Raw genomic sequence first — 23235 nt, 5'->3', positions numbered from 1 at the left:
ACATGACATATTACACCGTGTCATGATTTATTAAACAAAAATAAAGGCAAAATTTAGAAGCCTTGTACAACCTTACTGCTTTCATAGCAATTAAGATGCTAAGTAGCAGACAGGTGCACTGCACCACGTTTGGCGAAAACCAAACACAGCATATCAGCAGAAACTCCTCATTCCAATTGTCAAGGACAGTGGTGTTGGGGTGATGATTTGGGCTTGTTTTACAGCCACAGAACCTGGGAACCTTGCAGTCATTGAGATGACCATGAACTCATCTGTATACCTAAGTATTCTAGAGTCAAATGTGAGGCCATCTGCCTGACAGCTTAAGCTTGGCCGAAATTGGGTCATGCAACAGGACAATGGTCCCAAACACAACAGAGTGACTAAAGAAGAAAATAATTAAGGTGTTGCAACAGAAAACAATTACTTCGAGTTACTGCTGCTAAAGGTGGTTCTACAAGCTACAACATAAGGTGTACATAGTTTTTCACATATGGCTTCTCCATTTTGGCTTTATTTCCATTTAATAAATCATGACACTGTGTAATATGTCATGTGTTGTTGTTCATCTGAAGTTGTATTTACCTAATTTTTAGACCTGCTGAGGAACAGATGATTGTTATTATGTAAAACCATAGAATTAAAAGAGGGTGTACTTTCTTTTTCACACGCCTGTATGTGCCTGTATGAAATACATGAATTAAATACATAGGGGTATATTTAAAATACAATATCATCATATCATATGCAAATCATATGGAAACAACAAAGAAGGCTAATAACTGTTCATCATACATTACTGTCAAAATTACATTAGGATCTTACCAGCAGTGAATGTGTCATTATTTTTCCCTTTCTGATTACAACTCCACATTCTTGGTGACAGATATAATTAGTTACATCATGTAAGAATTATGGGTTTTATTTTGTATCTGTGAGGTCACATATAATGTTATTTTTTCTTCTTACTGAAAAATATGTGATTGGCAATATAAGAATAAGATGTGAAACCTTTACAACCCCTGTTGCAGCTTAGCATATGCCCATATGCATATGTGGCACTTTATTTTCATAATACGATAGCAGACAGCATTTGTGAAGGAACATAGTCTTCAATGTCCATATGTATAATACAGGTTGCCTAGTATATTCATTAAACTATGGGTTTGCATGTGTGTTCACCTTTTAAGCTCATCGACTTCAATATGAATTATAAAGAGCCAACCCAGTAAGTTTCTTCATGTAATCCCCTTATAAGTTGAATTTTTAGTTCTCTTCACCTGGACATTATATGATGCAGAGGGTCTGTAAAAGTGTGACATCATAGCAATATGAGAGGTGGTGTGACATGTTCCTCCCACAGAACATCCTGTCTCTTTTACCTTGGTACACATTTGTACACATGTGCACAATCAAATTTCAGCAATACACCAATTTTATATATAAACCCCAAATGTATCTCCAGATGGAGATGTTGTTGATTAGACCAGGGTGTTATATTGCTCATTGAACCATTTCTCCATTACCAAGGCCGTTTATGGAACGTACGTAATCCAAAACCGCATACCAGAACTATATGTTTAATTAACATTTTATATAATCTCACATCTAAACTAAATTAAATGGAATCATGTCCATGCTTTGAAGCTTCAGGGACCTCTAAGATAGAGAATTCCCCTGCTGTGCCTTTGTTTTTACCGGCACCTTCAAGCTTTCATTTAACTCCCCAGGACATCTCTACTGAAACATCCTTTTGTCTTCTCTGTATTAGGGATGACGGACAGCACGAGGATAGGCTGACAACTGTGAGCCTGGGGGAGTCAAATTGCCCAATCTTCCAACATCTTAAATGGATGGCAGCCACAGGCAACCCTGATAAGCTCAACAAAAACTCACCAGTCCCGCTCAACACTCCCCAAACCTTATTTATACATTCAGCATTTTTTTAAAGACCACAGTTCTGTATGTATCCCAATGAATAAAAATACATAAAACTAACACTCAATTTTTGGGGGTTCAATACAATTGACTAACCAAAATTAAAGGGTTAGTCAATGTATGAAGAAAATACAAAAGTTCAAATTTTACCAGCACCAGTCATCTATGTATTACATACACAAAACTAAATCTTCCCTTAAATAGCATTTTAACAATTTCTAGCAATACTAGAAACAAGTCTGCACAGACCAACACAGCAATTAAGAAACATAGAAACACAGAATTTGATGTAGAGACTCAGTCCTTCCTCTTGTAGAAAAATGCTACAAATTGAAAACTTTGGTGCAACTTTGCTGTGAAGTGTAATGAAGGTGAAATGGAGCTGAAGTAGCATTTTATAAGTATGGTTATAGAAAGCACTTTGGATCACAATGAAGTAAGGCTTGCATTCAAGACCATTGTTTTTGGTTTGTAAAAGTTTTTTTATTCTTTGTTATTTCATTATAAAAAGCTTACAACAGACCGTATTGGCTCGAGTATAGGCCGCACCCGAGTATAGGCCGCACCCTAAAAGTTAGGTGCTTTTTTAAAGAAAAAATTTAATTTAAAGTGAAATAAATATGCTGCCACTCTGCTTCCCCCAGACATGCTGCCACTCCGTTTGTCCCACTCTGTGTCCCCCCCTGAGATATGCTGCCACTCTGTCCCCCCCCGAGATATGCTGCCACTCTGTGTCCCCCCCAGATATGCTGCCACTCTGTCCCCCCGAGATATGCTGCCACTCTGTGCCCCCCCCCGAGATGTGCCCCCCTCCCCTAGACTTACCAGTGCAGACTCCCGGAGTCCCCTGTGTCTTGCGGGGCCGGCAGGGGGACATCTATTCTACGCAGAACGGTATACAACTTGTTCCTTTAGTTATATCACCTACCTAGCTCACACTCATCCTCTCCCATGTTCATCTAACATGCTACCTTCCTACCTACCCTTTCTGTCATGGCTTCCCCTATACACCGCTCACTAGAGATTGTAGACCTGCAAACTTATTTGTACAGCGCTGCAGAATCTGATGGCGCTATATAAAACAATACATAATAATAATAACATATACCCGATACATGTATTTGTCTCTCTCCATGACATATGGGAGGCAGTGTAACACCACAACATGTTTCTCCGACCGAACACCCTGTCTCTTTTTCTTCTGTACACAGCCACGCAATCTAATTTCAGCCGTGTAAAGCATTTTTGTAATTGTATACTACATAAAAATAATAATAATAATAGTAATAATAATAATATTCTTACAGACTGCTGTTGAAGATTATTTATTTGCACACCACACTCCAATGTGCTGCTTTCCTATATGGATCCTGAAAGGATAAAATAATTACTCAAGGATCAATGCTGGCCTAGTCCCAAATGATAAGTGCACACAAATCCAAAGTCATCATTTCAATGAATCACTTAGGAAATGTATTTCATGTATAACTTATAGGAAGCAGAACATGAAATTTCCTTCCGCATGATCTCCTAGTGCTAACTGCTCATGCAGCTTTCCATGAGGATACAATGATTGGATTATACATATTCTCTATATGTTTTTATATGGGTTAGTACTGCAAACCATTAGCAAGACAGGAGCATCCAGCATATCTAGGGATTTCTGGTGCATAATAAATAGTTAACAGTCCCATAGAGTGTTGCTTAGGTGTTCCTCCCCGTCCCTAATTTATCCAATCAAAAAGCTAGCTTCAATATGATGGGAACAAAAAAACAATAAAAAAACAAACTGCGTACTGTGCAATCCATTCCAAAACCGCTCCATTTTGCACTTAAAAATGAAGAGAAAAAATAGCATATAACTGGGTCCCTAGGGCTCATAGGAACAGACAACGTGCATCCTTGGTGTATACCACAAATCCCTTACGTATGTATACTTCCTACAGTACACGGCAACACAGGGAGCCAAATAAAACACCAAACCGAGTATGATAAGAATGGCTAAAACAACCCAAAACAGGATTCATGTTCTATGGAACTTCACATAAATGTTCTTCAATAACTCTAAAGATGGCAACAGACCTCAGCCATGGCATGTTTCATCTGTCTTCTACCTGAGGAACTTGGTCTATATTGAGAAGACTTACCAAGGCACCATTTACGGTATTATTTATTTAGTGTAAATTGAGTCAATTTGATTCTATGCTACTGTTTGTTTATAGCAACTTTCGTCACGTTAGAAGATCCAACCCAGAAGCTTTTTGAGTTCTTCTAGAGTGTAATCTTGTATGAAAAGGGCCATCCTTACCTTTTGTTTCTGTAAATCCTAATTGTTCTATTGTGTGCTGTGGAATATAGTGGTGCTATATAAATCAATGCATACACAATAAAATCTTTGCCTGGATGTCTACGGATCTATTGTGTAAATAAGTAACAAAAGGTGCTTACTTTTACCTAGTATATATATATATTTATATATATATATATATTTATATATATATATATATATATATATATAAAGTCAGTCTACAACCCAATTCCGATAGAAAATGCGGGCAGCTTTTTTTATTAGACAGGTAATAAATGGAGCTTCTTACATGACTTACATGGTAATAAAGTTAAAGTTGTATGTACAAATAAAACTGGTTTATTGTATACATAATAATCTCAGTCTACATTCATTGGATGGGTTTCTTTACCAAATGCGATTGCACAAAAGTGACTTCTATTGATTTATTTGCTTTTAGCACTCAATATACCTAGTGAGGGCTAGTGTTGGCCTTTTTCACTCTAGAATTGCTAATTACACAATTTGCTGGGAAACCCCAGACTGGAAGTTTCAAGTAGGAAGAGAAGAAATGCTGAATTCTGTCAACAAGGTGTGTGTGTGTCGGGCGACGGGACATGATGACAGGTTTTTGAACAACCAGCGTTCGATTTGACCTAAGATAACATATTTTAGCATTTTTGCCGTTCATTGTCCTTAGTGTTGTTTGTTAATGTTCTTGCTTTAGGTGTCAGTTCCAGGTGTTTGAAAAATAAACAAATAGGTAAGGTCATGACGTGTTGTTCTAGAGTTAGAAAGGTGGCAAGAGGTCTAATTATCTTGTTTAGTCAGGAAGACGATTTTCAGATATTGCAGCTAAAAACAATTAGCGTGACAATCAAACTTAAAAGTGAACTTCTTGCTTAATTGCATTTTATCACAGCTTAGACTGGAAACAATTCATATTGACTGTAAGGTGCTACTCAACCTCTTCATTGAATTAAACACCAGAATAATAATAATTAACATATTCTATATTGCACAATAACACAACTTACTAATGAACAGTGTGATGCACTAAAAAAATATTTTAAATATTACCCTAAAATTGATGAAGAAGAGAAAACTGGCTGGTGGCAAGTGTTGCGCTCCATTATCTTCCACATTAAATATTGCGTCAGTAATCCGGTGTTGTGAATTGATGTATATGACTTAGAAAACATGTGCCATGGAAACTTTGTGTTTATTTTTGTTTTCCTTTAATTGTTAATCCTTTTCCTAAAATGCAGTAAAACTCTACAAGTAAACAAACAAAACTTTAAGGATACGTTCCCGGATATAAAAATGGGAAGCCTCACAATTAGTGTCGAAAGAATTGACACCATGGCCAAGTGGCACATCTCACATATGTTTTATTTAGGCTGACACTGATCTATAGCCAAGAAAGTAGTTGTTACATGTAGCTTCTTAAATGTTAATTTGTTAATTAACACCCTGGCAGTGCGGCTGATCCATGTTTGTCTTTGAAGAATAGTGGTCATGATCTGCATTATAAACTACAGTAGAGCAAAAACAAAACCAAAACATCCACTACATAAAAATATAAAATACATAACAATATTACATGATATCACAGGGCAGTGTGTTTATTATTATCATTTTATTTATTATCATATACAGAAGGCAGCATTGCCCCACCACATAGAACTCGCACACTCGGACTAGTAAACATACAGAAACTTTGTTTTTTGTTCTATTAGTAAGGAGCACATTGAATATGTTCTTCACATTATATTTCTATGAGTTCTAATGGCCATTATGACAGAAGTAAAGGATCACTGGCATCCATGGAGGTTCCCAAGTATCTTGTTAAGTGAGGGTTTTTTTTGTAAGTTAAGTGAGGTTTTTTTTATTAGAACTTGTGAAAAATAGCATGAAATATCATCGTGAGAAAAAAAGGCATATTTTATGGCACGAATTGCTGATCTTCTTCAGCAAACATTATACACCTGCAACACATAAAAAGAAAGAATCTGAAAAATGTAGAGCATCGACATTGTGACAGACAGAATGCTGTGTGTCGGGCCGATCAGACCCGCAACGTATTAACGGCTATAATATTAACCCTGACAAACTGAAAACACTGGGATGAAAAATATGTTTACTCAGAATAACTGAGTACAGGTATGCACTCAGTGTAGGCTGTAGTATAGAAGTATTAACATGCCTATTTCTTTTCATATGAAGAAGGTCAGTAAAGTGTCATAGCTGGTTTCTACATACATGTGTGAAGATGTGGGACTGTTATGTGGTATTATACGTGGAGCAGCCTCTCAGCAAAGGGGTTAAAGGGCTAAGACAGTGAGGGAATTAAAACATGCGTGGGATATGCATATGGCTATCGTGAATCTAAGATGAGGCCAAGGACTGATTAAGGTTTGAGTCGTTACATTAGGAAAGCGGACTAGTTGAGCTGAATGGTTCATGTGGTACTGCAGGGTAACCGGCTGCAAGGCCCTGTGTCTGCGTGTATTTCTGCCTGTTTTGGGACCAGTATGGCCTTCGCTAGGGTTGGAAAAATATACTTCATAACTATTACTGTAAGAGTGAAATAATCAACTCACCATCTCCCTCCTCTGTTTTCTGACCTTGAATATCTGTCTTATAAATGGTATAAGCGTCATAACAGAAAACGCCAACCAAGAAGAAACCAAAGATCTTGGAAAGAAAAGATAACAAGTGTCAACAATTAAACGGCAAAAAAGCCTGCAGACTGCAAGTGTTTAGAAACATAACACGCTCTACTCAATGGCTTATTCACACGCACACACAGAAGAACTAGTGGGAGTAAACACGGTGACATCAGAGGGTAAGTATGAGTGGATTTTGAGGGCAAATGTTGGCTAACTGAGCTTACTGTAGAACACTGGATCAGTGAGTGAAGGAGGGCAAAGATCAGCTGACTGAATACAAGACAGCATGGGGAGCGGCTGAAGTGTATAGGGAACAATATATTCCTTATTACACTGCCTTGTAGTAAACAAAACAACGGCTCTGTTCTAATCACACAGACACTGACACTCTAACTAGTGTAAGTCTATAGAAGAAAGTATTTCATTGCACAAGCGGAACTTCATTAGCATTGCCATAAAGAATCAGCTCGGTGTGGTGTTTGAGAAAGCCACCCAAAATATCACATGACCGGCAACAATGGCAGCCTCCAGGTCTGCAGATAAAAGAAAGTTTATTGGCAAACCTTGGAACTTCCAGACTCAGGCTACCCTCCTCCTCTTCAGGGTAATGACCTAGCGAGGGAAGGAATAGCCGCATTCATGGGTGGGGCTATCCATGAGAGGGGCGGGAGTCATCTATAAGGGTGGGGCTAATGACTTAATGCCACTCCTACGTCCCAGTGACCGTGACCTGGAGAACCGGAAGAGCCACGCTTCACCCGGAGACTTCGGGCAAAACACAGAGAGTTCCCAGATATAATAATTGGAACATAGATAAAAGAAGGCTGTGAAAACTATCTTTATTGTTTAATCATTTGTAAACACAACACAGGTTTATCCGAAAAACTGTTATTTATATGTGTGGCACAACTATGGGCACTCCTATGAATTCATATGAGAAAAATATGTTTCCAATGACACTTTCAATTTTTTTGTACACCTGGGTGGCAAGGAACAGGAAACTGTTCAATCAGAAGGGTATAAATATCAGATAACACATAGGCCAAATCCCCTTAGTCATTCCTCACAAGGTTGATGAGCTTCACAAAATGGAAAGTGGCTATAAGAAAATAGCAAAAGCATTTGGAAAAGCCCATTTCCACCATCAGGGCAATAATTAAGAAGTCCCAGTCAAATGGAGATGTTACGAATTAACCTGCGAAGAGGATGGTTCGAGTGGCCAAAAAAATCTCCAAGGATCACAGCTGGAGAGTTGCAGAAGTTAGTTGTGTCTCCAAAACTACAATCTGACCTCATCTACATCACCACAAGCTGTTTGTAAGGGTTTCAAGAAAAAAGCCTCTACTCTCATCCAAAAACAAACTCACAGTTTCCCAGACACTGCTGGAACATGAAATGAGATTGGGTTCTATGAGAAGACTCAAATTATTATTGACTATTGACTACAAGGGTTCTGATAATCATGGCACACATATATTTTTTTTTTATAAACTGGTGTTGTGTTTGCAATTATCTGATTTCCATGAGCCAATTCTTCATAGCCTTCTGTACTTAAATTTATCAAGGGTGCCAATATTTGTGGAGGGCACTGTATATAGTTTTACATGCAATAGTTCTTGTTGTCAAAGGTCACTAATGGAGTCAAAACGGGAGTGTCTGTAGCTTGTAAGAAGCCGTAACAGAAAGCTTTTAATGCTGTTTCCTCTTAGCACAATATATACAGCCATTATTTTTTAATCTATGCCAATGTATTATTAAGCCATCTCTGTGGTACTTGCTTGGCATCTTCAAATAAGTACACCCAGATCTGTGGAAGCCTTAACCAAGAAGTGGAGCCAAAAGCAACAGGCCGTGTGAGGCTACCAGTAAGCAGGGTAAATACTCACAGCTGCTGTTATTGCCCCTCCATAACCTGAACTCCGAGCTGCTGCCACAGCGGACACAACAAACATGATTAGCGCAGCAGAGGCACAGCGCAAAAAATCCTGGAAGAAGGAAAATAGAGTGAGTAGCCATTTCACCAATATCCTACTCACGTGTACCAAGCACCCTTATAATATCATAATATATTGTATAGCACTCGAGTGCTGAATATTATCCAAGGCTAAAACCGAACACTCAAACTAGTTAACCTACTAACCATACAGCTAACTGACTGGGCACACATCAAATCATTTCATGGCCTTCTATTGAGTACTTGAAGTGACATTACACTGTCTCTTCCCCCAAAAAACAGGCATGAGTACTGTAATATGCTTTCTTTAATTTAATTTGATAGAGAGCTGAAGCCCCTCTTTCTTCTTTGTCAGGCGATTCTCAATTGACGCAGCCAATAACTGGCAGGAAAGTGCTCCTACTGAAACCAATGGGAGCGTTTGTCACACATGGCCATGTAGGGTCTCATTAGACACCACACAAAGCTTACCAATACAGCATCGGAGCGTACTATAGGTTAGTGTATCATATGGCAGAGATGTGTTTGGCCTAATACACCTGTGGCAGCATGGTGAGGACAACTGCATATATATATATATGAGATTCTATTGAATTATCCATGTTTATGGAAAGGGGATACTAGGATTATTTAAAGGAACCTCTCAGTTTTAAATTCATTAAAGTGCATGTAATGGCTGGAGTGTCTTTTTAATGGATCAATATTGTCAGTATCCACCAGAAGGCAAATAGAACTGCATAATGCACACTGAGAGCGTTTGCCAAAAGTGATTTTAAGCTGCTTTTACCGGGCAATTTGGCATAATGACCATTACATTGGTTGCTTTTAAAACTTCACTCATGCTTGAGTTCCTGAAAATTATCCTTCCTGCTATTGAGCAGATACCCAACCTACCAATCCCACATCTAGGTTGACCATCTAAATGAAATGTGCACCCATCCAAAGAACTGACAACACAGTTAACTAAGCATCTAGACAATCCAATTAATTATTATTATACAGGCATTGTACAGGTACTTTGTTTCCAGGCTCAACCTCTATATCTTGGGGCTATAAGGGAACACACCATGCATGGCCAGTTGAGAGCAGTCAGGCGTAGGTGGTACTGACTGGAGATAAGGATGATGAAGATGATGGTGATGATGAGTTCGAGCAGTGGGGCTGCCAAATAGGAGGAGATGGAGGCAGCAAAGCAGACAAATACCACAAAGCAGAGAACCTGAGGACAAAAACATTCTTGGTCAGATCACAACATATGGTGCACGTATGCTGATGTCTAATGGGAAGAGAATGCACTTAAGATATAACCCTAGGGAGTGAAAGGGAAATGTTCAGTGGGTCCCAGATGGGCATATTTGTCCAGCCAGGGTACATCATGTGGTACTGACAGCAATATACATAACATCGCATGGAGAAAGCATGCGTGGATAATGGACACAATCTGTTGAATATTGATACTGTGTGTGTTACTCTGTATAACGACAGGCCATGACTGTGGGAGTTTTATTTTGTTTGGGAATCTAGGTGGCCTTGAGCTCGATGTGGTCAAATCAGCTGTTAAAACACTGGAGATGTTTAGGAGGGAAATGAGATGCTCAATGAAGGGGTTGTACGCAGTCCCCAAGGCGGCGGTGATGACATCTGTGGGTAGTGGTACAATGTTTCATGAACCACGGGGGCAGAAAAAGTGACATGCATGTATAATTCTAGGGAAAGGGGCATCTTTGTCGGGCTAAAAGGCATTACAGGGCAGATGCGGAGTTACCAGTTCTGTCAGAAGAACTCGTCCTTTCAGTGATTTGAGAAATTCTTTATCCAGAGGAAAGCCACTGGGGTTGCTGGTTTCGTCGCGTTCACTCATACCCAAGCAGGGACCACGCGTCAACTCAAGGAAACTGGAATTCTGGAGACACTTCTGAGGAAGAGAACGTCCTGGTGAGCTAGCAGTGAGCTGACACAATGTTCCAAATGTTGTGCTGCAGGGTCGGGAAACTTTTAGATGAAGACGGATGCAAGGAATGGAGGAGGGGATCTGGGGACTTTGAAAGTTATTACGGGATCTTAAGTCTTTAGAAGAAAACTGAAGAAATAAGTGTCTTTGGAAGGGGTAAAACAAAAATATTTACCGGATTTCTGCTGATGAAGAAGATGAACAGTGTCTGCTGATCCAGATTGTGTTACAGGAAGAGGGAAAAAAGTGGGGGGAGGGATGGAGAGAAAGAGGGGAGGAAAACGAAAACAGACAGACACATTGCACATATGTATATATATCTATCTGTATAAATATATATATATTTACATAGACTATTGGCTTACAGCACCAGGGTCCGTGCAGTGCAGAAGTTATTGGAATACTATATATATATATATATATATATATATATATATATATATATATATATATATACATAAACACAAATAGATATGTTCAGTTTGTGGGTGATATATGTGGATGTTGATCTAGTAGTACTAAATTATAATGTATACTTTATAGCTTGTATAACTCTGGTTGGTGACCGTGTATGTTGCGCTGGAGCTGATGAACATGATTGATTTTGTAAATGTGTTGTAAATAAAATGTACATACAACAATGTCTTTCACTATAAATCTATAATATAGTTCTTTTTCGGATGACCATCAGGTGCTGACACCTTGAGAGTGTTATTTTAACACAGGGGTTATTGCATAGGTCTCCACTCTCATTCTTGCACCTATTACACGTGCACAAAGCAGTTTTGCTTTCATTCACACAGATCTCATTTACTCAGATCCAGCACAAGACATACAACATGCACAATAAAGGTATGTTGCTGGAGTATCAGTGGCTGCTTTTGACACTTAAAGGTGCTGTTTCGTTAAACAATAAACATCTAATACTCTAGGCAAATAAACTGTGGCAGATCTGTCACTTAATTATTCCCTCTTAAGGTTTGATCACATCAACAGAAACCTTTAGGAAGTTTTGTTCCCTTTTTCTATGATAAAACCCTATCTGTGTCTATTTGTCACAGAACTGTTTCCGGGAAAAAATGTGAATGAAGCAAAATTTTACAGAATGGTGTTTCTAATCCCGTGTAAAAGTGTTAAATTAAATGGAGTGGGTGAAACCGGAACTTTAACTCAGGAATCATTAACGATTGTAAATATTAAAATAGGATGACATTTAGAGGAATAGTGTAACTAAGAAGTGAGACTACTATTCTTTATTAGACCTAAGTGTCTATTATAATGGAGCAGCCTCCCAGCAGAAGTGGTAGATGCTAATAAAGAGAGGGAATTAAAACATGTATGGGATAGACATACAGTTTCTCTGAATCTAAGACAAGACCAAGAACTGATTAAATTCTGAGTCCTTACACCATTAAAAATGGGCAGACTAGATGGACTAAATGTTTTATATTTGCCGTCAAATTCTATGTTTCTTAGTAAGATCATTTTTATTTTTGGCAAAATAATTTCGGTATCAAATATAAATAGGATATATATACATACATACATACACACACATATATATATATATATATATATATATATATATATATATATATATATATATATATATATATATATATATATATATAGCCCTCCAAGGTCATTAAACCCAAATACTGCATATGTTGGAAATGGCACATAGGTTTGCTCACGCCTGTGTGTATTTGTAAAATGACAAACACATCATTAAAATGCCTTAATTGTGAGAAATACTGTGTATGTAAATTAGGTCTTTTAACAAATTTTTTTTTTGAATTTCCATCCAAAGCTATGGTGAGGTTTATAATAGCTGGTGTGTGTGTGTGTGTGTGTGTGTACAGTGCATGCATGTGTGACACTTGCAGAAGATGGGATGGGGGAGGGAGCAGGCAGGACACAAGCAGCCTGTGTGTGTGAGTGCAGAGAAGGGGGTAGGCTGGTGCTGACTCTCCCGACAAAACAAGAGACCTTCTGTTCCCACACAAACAAAATTCACAGGAGCCATATTCATAGAACCAACCAGCACGGGATGAGTTAATCATTGCGAAGGAACCGATCGATGAAAGCGCTGAGCGTTTCCCCGAATGCACAGAATACTGTGCTGGGGGTCCCCGTGGCAAGGAGCGGGTTAACCCCTTATAGCATGCTTCTGTGGGTTCCCCTACAGGGAAAAGATAGCGCTCCGATTGGCAGCGCGCAGTCTAAGCAGTCAGTGCCATTTACCAAACTAGCTGCTTTTGTCTTATGGTTTGAGTGAAGTTACCCATCAAAGTCTAAATTATTGCTCGCCCACCCCGAACATAAAGGAATACATTTCTATCTCGCTCATCACTTTTGTGCGCTGGTAAGCAATGGGTTAATCCGTGTTTTCCGTGTCCTCCCCCCACTCCACGCACACACTCTCCATGCGGGTTGCTTTCACACAATCGGATCGCTCAGACACACGTCTCGTATTTCTCTGCTCTACCTTCTCTCCGTCGCCCCTCCCCAGCCTTTCTCTCCTCCTCTTTCTCCCCCACCTTTGTGTTCTCTCCTTGCCTTTCTCTCCTCCCTTTCTCCCTGCCCGTAGTCTGGAGGACAGGACCGGATCTGAGGTGACCAAGGACTTCTGGACACCCATTATTGGGGTGAGATTTCCACTGAGCACTTCTCTGGCGTCCTCACTGTATGTCTCTTTTTCTCCTCCAGTCCTCCCAGTGCAGTCTCTCAGCCAACTCTCATTTTCCTTTTTCCTGGAAGTAAGCCCCTTGACCCTCACCCTATATGCACCCACTCATTCCCCCTCTCATGCACCCTATAAACCTACTACCCCCCTGATAAACAGATAGATTCTGCATTATTGCTTCATCCGTTTCGATGATGTCATGGATTTACCGGCGCATGTCACTGTATTTATTTTTCCACAGTTTTTTTTCACCGTTGTTTATAAATATATACTTATGTCTTTATATATGGTCTTACAGGAGAAAAGGTCTGTGAAGTCCTGTTGACTCTACCTCCTCTATGGCTTGTGTGTGACAGAAGAAAGGACGCAATGCCAGTAAGTAACTAATGATGTTTATTTAACTCAACACGCATGTATTATTATTGTTATTATGTATTGTTTTCATCATACCCCGCAGCGCAGTACAATGGGTATACATTTAATAAGTGTCCTCCTTCGCTTGTGTCCCAGCTTCACCCATCATCAGGGGTAGTTCAGTTGTAATAAGCGAGAAAACAGAAGGTATTGCTGTTTACGTGAAGTTAGATCCTGAAGTTACAGAGGGTTGTGTGAATATATATCACGGATCCAGGGTCAGCTCTAGACTGACCGGCACCTTCTGCAAAACCCTACAAAATATTATATATTCTACACAGTACCGTGTTCAGGACGTGTGTATACCGTGTTACACATTCATTGTTAGATTGTATGTTTTGTTCCTCTGGTTCTACACTCTAGAAGTTGGTCTGGAACAGATGTCATAAAACCCTCCAAATGGGGCGTGTGTTTTAGCCTTAAATGTCCAGATAATTGACTTTGTTCCATCATGTAGGCCCTCGTTGTGGACGGCTAGGTATTTAGACCAGTCACTTTTATTTGTTAAATCTTGTACTACCAGTTTAGTTGGAAAAGGGGCGATTTGTTGCTGGTTCTATTCTTCTAGTCTATTTGCTAAAGTGTATAGTATCTTTATTAAAGTTGGAGTTATTAATAGATGAAGTCACCCGATCACACGGCACGCATTCGTGTTTGCGTGGTGGTTATGTTGGTGAATGACTGGAATGTCAGCACCAGTTGCACCTGTTTTCAGTAATCCGTGTCCTCCTGGGCATTTCAAACACAGCGAGACACGTGGTCTCCTCTTTTTCTAAGATGTAGTGATTTCTTGAATATAGGAACCCTAAAAAGGGTCAGGTGGTTGGGAAGAAACATTGCTCATGGACAGTGGGCTCTTGGTAGGTCTGCTACTTGTTCTCTCAGGAGTATTCCGAGGGATTGTTCATCCATAGTTCTTTTGGGTCCCATGATCCTCAACCTCAAGGACGCTGACGCCTTCCGCATTACATCATTGATTTTTTGGGTTCTACGATGCAGCCAGTTGACAGAGTAAAGGATATTCCCTAGATTTCTTCTTAACTTCGAGCGCATCTGGCTGTGTCTCCACATGCCCATCGTTTCCTGCTAGGCTCAGCAGAGACACAAGAGAGTGATCCTGGTTTATGTGAAGTTAAGGGATTAATGTTACTGTGGAATACTCGTAAGGCTGTTTTATGGACATCTTTCACCTTGCGGTAATCTTTGAATGTACATGTTTATGGGGAGTTTGATCGGCTTGGCAGTGTTGGGCTTGTTTCTGGATGATGATGCAAAAAAAGTTAAATATGTGAAGAAGCTTGAGGGGCGGCGTTTCATTTGGTAGCAAGATTGTGTTTCGTGTAATTTTGGTAATAGTGTATATGGTTTAATCAAACAAGAGAGTGGAATGTTTGTGTATTAGGGGGTATAGTAAATATTTCTATAGGCGGGTAAGGTGTTTATGGGAAAAGTCGTCTAGAGCATGGCACTCCTTATCTATTGTTTTGGTAAATAAAATGATGTTATGGTCTACTTGCTGTGTTCAGCAGTAGCCATTGTACAGAGCCGTGGAATAGGATAGTACTATATAAAACAATAGATAATAAGTGCGCTTGTGTAAAAGGTCCTGTAGAGTCACTGCTATTCCAGAAAACAGCAGCCGCTTGGCACTCTGGAATCAGGGTGATGGTTAATGTTTCATATAATATAGAAGCATAAAAATGTGTATGATTATGTGTAGAAGAACAAAGTATGGTATAATTGTGTTAGTCTTAAACAAATATCTATCTATCTATCTATGTAATCGTGTAATAATCCATACACACACATTCCTCCTATATACAATCCACTCTCTCAACAAACTGGCTTGTACTGGGCATGGACTTGGCCACGGTGCTCCCTGTCTCTTTATTCTGTATCAGAGATGATGTCACTGCCACATGTTCTATTCTCTTAAAGGAACAAGCCCTCACTGCATAATGGGCGAGAGACGGGGCTGGGTGAGGACAGTGCTCGTTTAAGCTTTGCAATTACCCATTACAGACAAAAGAGATGCATGTATTTAGAGATGTATATCAATGCATGGATTGTAGGTTTGTTTTTGGATCGCTGTCTGTTTCTAGGTAGCGATAACGGTGGATTTTTCATTATTAGTGTGTCTAAGCACAGTGATGTGAAGAGTGAAGAGTTAAGCTGCTTTTGACGGAGGGACGTTTGTGTTGAATATGTCTCTTAAGGTCGTTGTGTTTGGAGTTGCTTTCTCATGGGTTGAGATATATGGATCTTGGTGCCTTAATATCTAAGTATCTCTCAGGCGTGTGATATCTCTAGACTGAGGTGTATTTCTAAGGTATTTGATTTGTGCGGTTTGCTCCAGAGAATGGGAATTTTCTGGAGGTTATGATGTCACTGAACTAAGATTCATATGATGTGGTACCCATCTCTGGATTGAGGTGACTGCTTCAAGGTAAAGATCTGCTTACTCTGGTATGTAAGCCCCCCCCCCGTCGATTCAGGTGAGGTGCTAAGGGGCTCTGGACCTTGGTCTCTGTATTGAAGGGGTGAATAGGAATCTATTGCACACGATGCCCGTATCTGTGTTGGTCTCTGATCTGTGAGTAGGGGTCCTTTTCTCAGGATAGGTATTCATACGTTGCAGTGTGTATCGGGTCCCAAAACTGAAATTCCTTTCTTCTGTAAGATAGGGTTTCTGCATTGGCATGCCGTAGCCTGTATATGATATTTAAGCCTTTTTTTAAAGTCCCTTGATTGAGGCTTGCGCATAAGGCTCCCTGGATCTAAATGCCTGTCTTTGTTAAAGATTCTGAGATCCCTTTGCCTGTAAGGGTACCTGCATTTGTAAAGCTCCCTTACTATTATAATTGTGTCTATGCAGGTTTTGGTTGTTCCTGTCTGCCTTGTTCTCTCCGACAGTATTTCTGTATTATCAAGATACTTGTCCTCTACAAACTTTAATCCCTGCTGCCTCTCTTCATTTTAAATGGTATTGGTTTATAGGGAATGTTTACTCATGGCCTCCTATGTATTGTCTTTTGGGGATAGACGGGGCTTTTTATGGGTTTGGCCAGAAGTGGAACTGCCACACAAGTAGATTAATGTACTGTATTAAACTACGCACTACTTTATCATAAAGTCAATTTATATTAATTAGCAATTATATAATTAACAAAGCAAAGACAATCCTATGTGACGACATGTTTTTCACTGATAATCCAGCCAAAGGTTATATACAATGATCCACCTGTCAACATATTATTGCGGAAGGGAATTCTTAAAGTCGCACGCAGCTCCAAATACTGTGTTCCTCACATTAAATGGTCGAGCTTCTAAATCAGGTGTCTATGATACTAAAGGGATTAGGCGTTACATGCGTCATTTATTTAACCCTTAATATCTTTTCTTATGTCAATTTGAATTGCAGTTCTTGTGTGCCAACACCTGTATCCTTAAAAGTTGAAAACCCACTGGACCTTCAGCATAATACACTATTAATTTATTATACGGACAAATCCTAACCTTCAGCCTCCTCCCCGGTTTTCTAGCTACTTGGAATTGGGATTTTTGTATTTTCCTTAAAATGCCTACCTCTAGGCTCAAGGAAACTGTGCTCTTGTATGAACTGTGTTGGACTGTATGGGATTAAACTATGGGATTTTAAATTAAATTTTAATTTATCCCCAGGCACAGCTGGCCCAAGCTCTTTACGATAATGCAGCGGAGAGCCCAGAAGAACTCAGTTTCCGCCGAGGGGACGTGATGTTGGTTCTGGAGAAAGATGCCCCGGCACTTGGGGGGTGGTGGCGTTGTTCTTTGAGAGGGCAACAAGGAATTGCTCCAGGGAATCGATTAAAACTACTTCCTGAGATCTCATCACAGGAATGTGAATATCAGGCACCACGTTTTCTGGGAACAGCAACAGAGGCTGCAGATCCTGGAAGCAGATCTGAGGAGCCACAAAACAAACATAATGTGTCACAAGCTCAGATAAGCAGCGAGGTAAGACAGAAATGGAGCAATGGCTAAGGGCTTGTAGGAGGATGTTCTTGAAAGAATCAATACGGAACAACCAAAATATAAATAAAGCCTGATTCAGCAGCCAGGCACACAATGATGCTGGGAATAGCACTCTACAGATAAGACCTTAACTTGAAATGATGATGTGCAACTGTTCTCACTTCTGGGAAGACAAATATCTAGCCATTTAGTCTTTCAGGAAAACAAACTCCTGAAAATTCTAAGACACAATGACACAATATCACTATTAGAAATTGCTGACAGTACCAACTTATTGAGAAAACTATTTAGCAAACATCACTTCCACATGTGGCCCAGTCTCTGGTCTGCTCTGCAGAAGCCGGCCGTGTCCACTCTTATGTGCTCAATTAACAGCTAGCGTCCAGCTGTGCAATATGGACGCAGCCGGCTCCTGTATAGTCAGAGACCGGCTTCTACAGAGAAGACCGGAGCCAAGGCATCAGGCGGAAGTGAGCATTGCTAAATCAAGTGTTTCTTTGTCTACTCAATCCTATAAAGAAAGAGAAAAAAAACCCAATAGTCTTCAATAATTGTTTTGTCTTTTTTTTTTGCCTTAATGGTACCTCTACAAGAAGGAGATTTGAACTGCTCCCCTTTTGGTTTGTGTACTCGTTTGCATACGAGAAGTAACAGTATTATAAAGAGATCGATATTTCCCTCTCTCTCAAGGTGTATCAAGTTCCCCCCATTGCACGGCTGTGTCTCTCCCTTCCATCAGTCAAAACTCAGGAAGACATTTACAATTCACCACGCCTCGTTGGAGTATCTTCACAAGAATCGACAGAGGTGAGAACAGTTGAAAGCTTCAACACTCATAAAGGCCAAATGCACCGTCTACACCCACAGTCTAAACGTATTCAGTAAGGTCAACCAAAAGGAGCCCAATTACCATCTACCGATAATGAAGAGCACCCCTTTACACACACATCTCTCTCTTTATCCTGTGTAGCTCTTAAACCAACTTTATAAATAACACAGCTGGCAGGGTAGAATACACACTGTCCGAACATTGGCTCTTTGCACGTCTAGCTCTGTTTCACTTAGGTGTGCATCCATTTAAATTATTATTCAGAGCATCTAATTTAACTCTCTACTGTCAACCTTTCCCATTACCCTGCAGGTATATGATATGCCTTCTATACCCATAAGAGATCCATTATCTACCTTAGAGATATATGACAGTCCAGCACTGCGAGTGAAGGATGCGGCTATTGCACACACTGCGTCTGAAGAGATTCCAGAGGATATATATGATGTACCTCCTGCATTACATGGTCTGTCGCAGGAGATCTCTGAGGAAGATGAAGACGAGGGCATTTATTCCCTTCCCTCTAACTTAAAACGTGTATCTGGGCTGCAGAATTTGTACGAGGCTCCTGAGGATATTCTAAGTACAGGACATCCTCCTGAAACTGTAGAGCCAGTCAACACTCACCGTCTCTCGGTGTCTAGCACAGGCAGTGCCCGGTCTGCAGATTCTGGAGGGAGTAGGGAGTCTAGCATCCCAACCCTACTGACTTGGGAGAGCCATAGCAATGCCACCTGTACAGTGGAGTCTTTGAGGTTGCTGCATCAGGAACTACAAAGAACCATATCACTTGTGAATGAGGGTACATTAGAAGGCACAGGAAGAGGGTGTCCAGAATATGTAACAGGAGGGCGGACTGTGGAAGCTCTGAGGGAATTTCTTGGTATGTCGCATGTTCTTCTCTTGCGATCGTGCCAAGCCTCAGACCCTGCCCTGCATCGAGAACTCAATGGGCACCTTGAACAGTTGGAGTATGCATTGAGAGATCTTATGGATGGGGGTACTGAGATGACAAAACTCATTCAGGAGCAAAGCGGGTGCATTGTTAGACTTGTCAGTGCTAATGCTGGCATCCTTTTCCCACGGCCACGTTTGTCCTCCAGTGAGAGTCTTTCTCGAAGGCCACTTCCAGCCCTGCCTGCAACTGCATCCCCAGCACCTCACCGCAAGGGCAGCATCCAGGACAGGCCTCTGCCGCCGCCACCTACCCTGGTTCCTCCCCCAAGTGATCCAGGAGAGAATGCAGACAGTGAATACGAGAGGATACAATGTAGAGACAATCATTATGTGCATCTACAGGTAACCACACTGCTACAGCTCAGGCTCGTTTACTATTGTACCATGTGCACCTAGGCTGCTCTGTATAGTTCTATTGTTGCAGCTCCAAAGCCACCTATTGTGGGCTTTCTGTTGTTCATTAATACCCACCTTCCACAGCACTCTCATTGCTCATACGCTTATAGCAGCTGTTTCTCACACCCATTAGTTTTTTTTTTCCTTTTTCATTACAACCCCATGGCCACATTCTAAAAATCTTACCCTCCTTCCGCCACTTGGCATACTTATCCTGTGCCGATTTTCTTTGCCTACAGGGAACTGTTACCGCTCAGACGGTACAAAAACCCAGAGACGTACAGACAGACAAAGAGCAGAGCCAATCACAAGAGAGAGAGGTAAGTGCAGGATAAAAATTAGATGGGAGTCACTGCCATGGAATAACATTATGTCCCTCCAAATGTAATCTGTGTTGTGTTCCCAATCGAACACGAAGTAAGGACCTTTCTCTACTTGGACCTGTCAGATTTAGACCCTCTGGGGCACATGGCTTTTGGGTCGTCCATCAAAAACACACACACACATACACACTCTGCCTATCAGTTAGTTACACGTTGTTTTAGGTGCCTGAATCCTTTTCACCTCACCCCCTAGCACAACATTAGTATTGCTGGGTGCAGCAGCTACAGCAGCATTAATCTAGCCACAAAGCAGCAATAGCCGTGATCTGTTAAAGCTAGAGCGTGTAATGGAGAATCGGGCAGTGTATGCGGGCGTATAAACATTACCTGGGGAAGTGTGCTGGTCAAACCTCTCATCTATACGATCTTCCTAAAGTCTCTAATCTTTTGATCCACTTTCTGTAGTCCTGGTATGCAAGGATCTTTAAACAAAATATGAAATCTGATCATCCCTCCTAAGGGCATTATATTGTTTGATCAAAAATGGCAAACTTGTGTTTGTTTTTCCTCCTCGTGTGTATATGTGCACACCAAACTCATGAGTGGATTTTTCATGAGGAAGATGAGGGAAAGGAAAAATAGGAATTATTTATACGAAGATACAATAGTAATCCCTATTTACAGGCTTCTCACATATGTTCTAAAAAGAATATGCATCGTATTGCAACTACACAAAGTAGAACAAATGAAGACGCACATTTAAAAGAATAAAACATCTTTCAATACAGTAAATTAGCTAACCATTGACAGACAAGATTTTAGCCGCTTTTGCTCCAATAAGCTTCCATGCTCAAGCACTGCTCTGAGGTAACGCTTTATGACCATGCTAATGAAGTCAGTGTCGCTATGGAGTGATTAGGCAGCGTCCAGCTGGGTGATTAACAATGTCAAGCCCAGGCAGTATACAGGGTGTTTGGTAATTTAAGCTATGCTCAGATGCCAGAACTAATGAGCACACCTTCTAAATACACAACGGTCTAAAATGTTTGTATTTAAAAGTTAGAACTGGTTTCAATATGATTATGTACACACATACATAGAGTGAAAGGAGCTTCAGACTGCAGCAGGGCCTCAAAAGCCTGACCTATACTTAGAACCCAATAGAACCAGTTGGTGCTGGATAAAATAGAATTATCATTGGATGGACTAATTGGATTGGATAAAGAAGAGTTAAAGATCAACATTTCAATGCTACAGTTTACAGAGAAATAATTTTGTTTCAGGTGAACCCTTCAGAGGAGGACCGCCAACTGTTACGTTTTTATGCAGCTCAAAGTCACGGCCACCTACAGACTCTGCAGTCCTGCGTGGGCACCTTTCTTGGCAGTGCCAGTTCACAACCTCCCCGTGTGTTCGTGGGACACGGGAAGCAGTTAGTGATTGCTGCTCACAAGCTTGTGTTCATCGGAGATACTCTTGGTCGACTGCTTGGCTGCACCCAACTGCAAACAAAACTAGCCGGGGAAGGAGCAGCTCTGTGCCAAGCACTGAAAGAAGTGGTCCTGGCAACAAAAGAAGCCGCCGCGAAATACCCATCACCCGCTGCACTAAAAGCCACAGCCAGCAGCGTCTCAGCGCTCTGTACATGCGCACGCAGCTTTACGGACCTGTTACAAAGTTTAGCTAGCTGAGAACGACGCACTCTGGCCAACATTATCAATCACCCACCCCCCGCGTTACGGTTTTATTATGTAATATATCTTTTTGTAATTTTTTTTTAAAGCAGATTTATTTATTTTTATGAGGGCAACTCAATACTGCTATAGTATCAATTAAATAAGAGTCACCACCTGCCCAATTATGAGTGATATGGGTATACAACATGCTTATTTTGGCAGTGATGAAAATTTGATATAGATATATATATATATCATGGCAATCACTATAAAAGCAAATGTGCCCATATTAAAGCCTCAATAAATTTAGTGTTATACACTTATTACAAGACCACTGTTGTGATGAGTAACTCGAAACTTTACAGAAATGTTGTAATCCAGAAAATGTAACTTAATTATAGACACACCTGTGGCTGACACTTAGGATAGTAACTTCATCCAGGGTGCCGCTAAACCTCAGCTGATATTATAGTGAAACATGCATGGGATAGGCAAGCTTATCCTTAACGTCCATTGATGGGTCAGGCACGTCGAGTAATAATGGTCCGTTAAAGACGCAGCCTGACATGTCATTTCATTAAACAAGCTTAGAACATGATCTACAATCACGGTCTTCGCTTAAACAGCAATGCTGTAGTGCCTCGATGTCGAGGCATTCAGCAACCCCGAGTTCGGCATCAGGGACCATGTCTGACCCCTGCCCGGGTGTCAACATCCGCCATACACTGTATGGTGGCTAACTGCTGTTTTAAGAGTTTGATCGCCTCCTAATCTCCATTGGTGCGGCTGAAACACCTCGATCACGAGGCATTCAGCGACACTGAACATTCACCCCAGGGCGTGCTGTTACCACACCGGAGAGCGGTCACAACCACCACCACAAGTGACTTGCAAGTTGCCACTCTCAATGGCGGCGTGTCCTTTAGAAAAATAGTTGGAAAAGTTCACCAGAGGGTCTCGAGCTGCTCTAGAGAACTCTGGCTCCACTTGCAGGTTGACTACAGGTACTGCGTTCAACCATGCAAGTCTATAGAGCCCAGCTTTCTAATCACTGTGTGATTAGTAAAATTTAAAAAAGAAAAAAATGGAAAAAGCTTAAAAAGTGGCACAAAAACCATCCAGTTCCAGCAAAATGCAA

At 40.6% G+C, this 23235-nt stretch overlaps 2 protein-coding genes across 5 annotated transcripts; one reads left to right on the top strand and one right to left on the bottom strand.

Moving 5' to 3' along the window:
- Window positions 1-5598: 5598 nt before the first annotated feature.
- CMTM5 (CKLF like MARVEL transmembrane domain containing 5) lies at window positions 5599-11061 on the bottom strand. Of its 2 annotated transcripts, none has more exons than XM_053468172.1 (6): window positions 10978-11061; window positions 10617-10766; window positions 9918-10070; window positions 8784-8882; window positions 6829-6922; window positions 5599-6213 (listed from the first exon to the last, which is right to left on the bottom strand). In XM_053468172.1, exons 2-6 carry the CDS (start codon window positions 10710-10712, stop codon window positions 6206-6208), a joined length of 450 nt encoding a protein of 149 aa, XP_053324147.1. In that variant the 5' UTR covers window positions 10713-10766; window positions 10978-11061; the 3' UTR covers window positions 5599-6205. The 2 variants fall into 2 exon arrangements, with proteins under 2 accessions (XP_053324147.1, XP_053324139.1); XM_053468164.1 differs by having other exon boundaries at window positions 10617-10827; window positions 10978-11009.
- Window positions 11062-13059: 1998 nt separating this feature from the next.
- On the top strand, window positions 13060-22420 carry EFS (embryonal Fyn-associated substrate). 3 transcript variants are annotated; one of them, XM_053468051.1, is made up of 7 exons: window positions 13060-13167; window positions 13787-13863; window positions 17584-17898; window positions 18607-18723; window positions 19058-20044; window positions 20338-20418; window positions 21705-22420. In XM_053468051.1, exons 2-7 carry the CDS (start codon window positions 13858-13860, stop codon window positions 22110-22112), a joined length of 1914 nt encoding a protein of 637 aa, XP_053324026.1. In that variant the 5' UTR covers window positions 13060-13167; window positions 13787-13857; the 3' UTR covers window positions 22113-22420. The 3 variants fall into 3 exon arrangements, with proteins under 3 accessions (XP_053324026.1, XP_053324008.1, XP_053324018.1); XM_053468033.1 differs by lacking the exon at window positions 13060-13167 and adding an exon at window positions 13375-13450; XM_053468043.1 differs by lacking the exon at window positions 13060-13167 and adding an exon at window positions 13417-13479.
- The last annotated feature ends 815 nt before the right edge of the window (window positions 22421-23235 follow it).

The sequence above is a fragment of the Spea bombifrons genome, chromosome 1 (assembly GCF_027358695.1).
Source record: "Spea bombifrons isolate aSpeBom1 chromosome 1, aSpeBom1.2.pri, whole genome shotgun sequence".
Taxonomy (NCBI): Eukaryota; Metazoa; Chordata; class Amphibia; order Anura; family Pelobatidae; genus Spea; species Spea bombifrons.
Note: the sequence above shows the minus strand (reverse complement) of the source record. Positions and strands in the feature narration are given on the sequence as shown.

Excerpts from the sequence above, each read along its gene's own strand:
- CMTM5 (XM_053468172.1), bottom strand. The coding sequence starts at position 10,712 with ATGAGTGAACGCGACGAAACCAGCAACCCCAGTGGCTTTCCTCTGGAT. Across the intron at positions 10,071-10,616 it reads GAGTTCTTCTGACAGAACTG|GTTCTCTGCTTTGTGGTATT; the intron begins GTAACTCCGCAT and ends TTTTGTCCTCAG. Across the intron at positions 8,883-9,917 it reads CTCTCAACTGGCCATGCATG|GATTTTTTGCGCTGTGCCTC; the intron begins GTGTGTTCCCTT and ends TCCTTCTTCCAG.
- EFS (XM_053468051.1), top strand. Across the intron at positions 18,724-19,057 it reads CTTCACAAGAATCGACAGAG|GTATATGATATGCCTTCTAT; the intron begins GTGAGAACAGTT and ends ATTACCCTGCAG. Across the intron at positions 20,419-21,704 it reads GCCAATCACAAGAGAGAGAG|GTGAACCCTTCAGAGGAGGA; the intron begins GTAAGTGCAGGA and ends ATTTTGTTTCAG.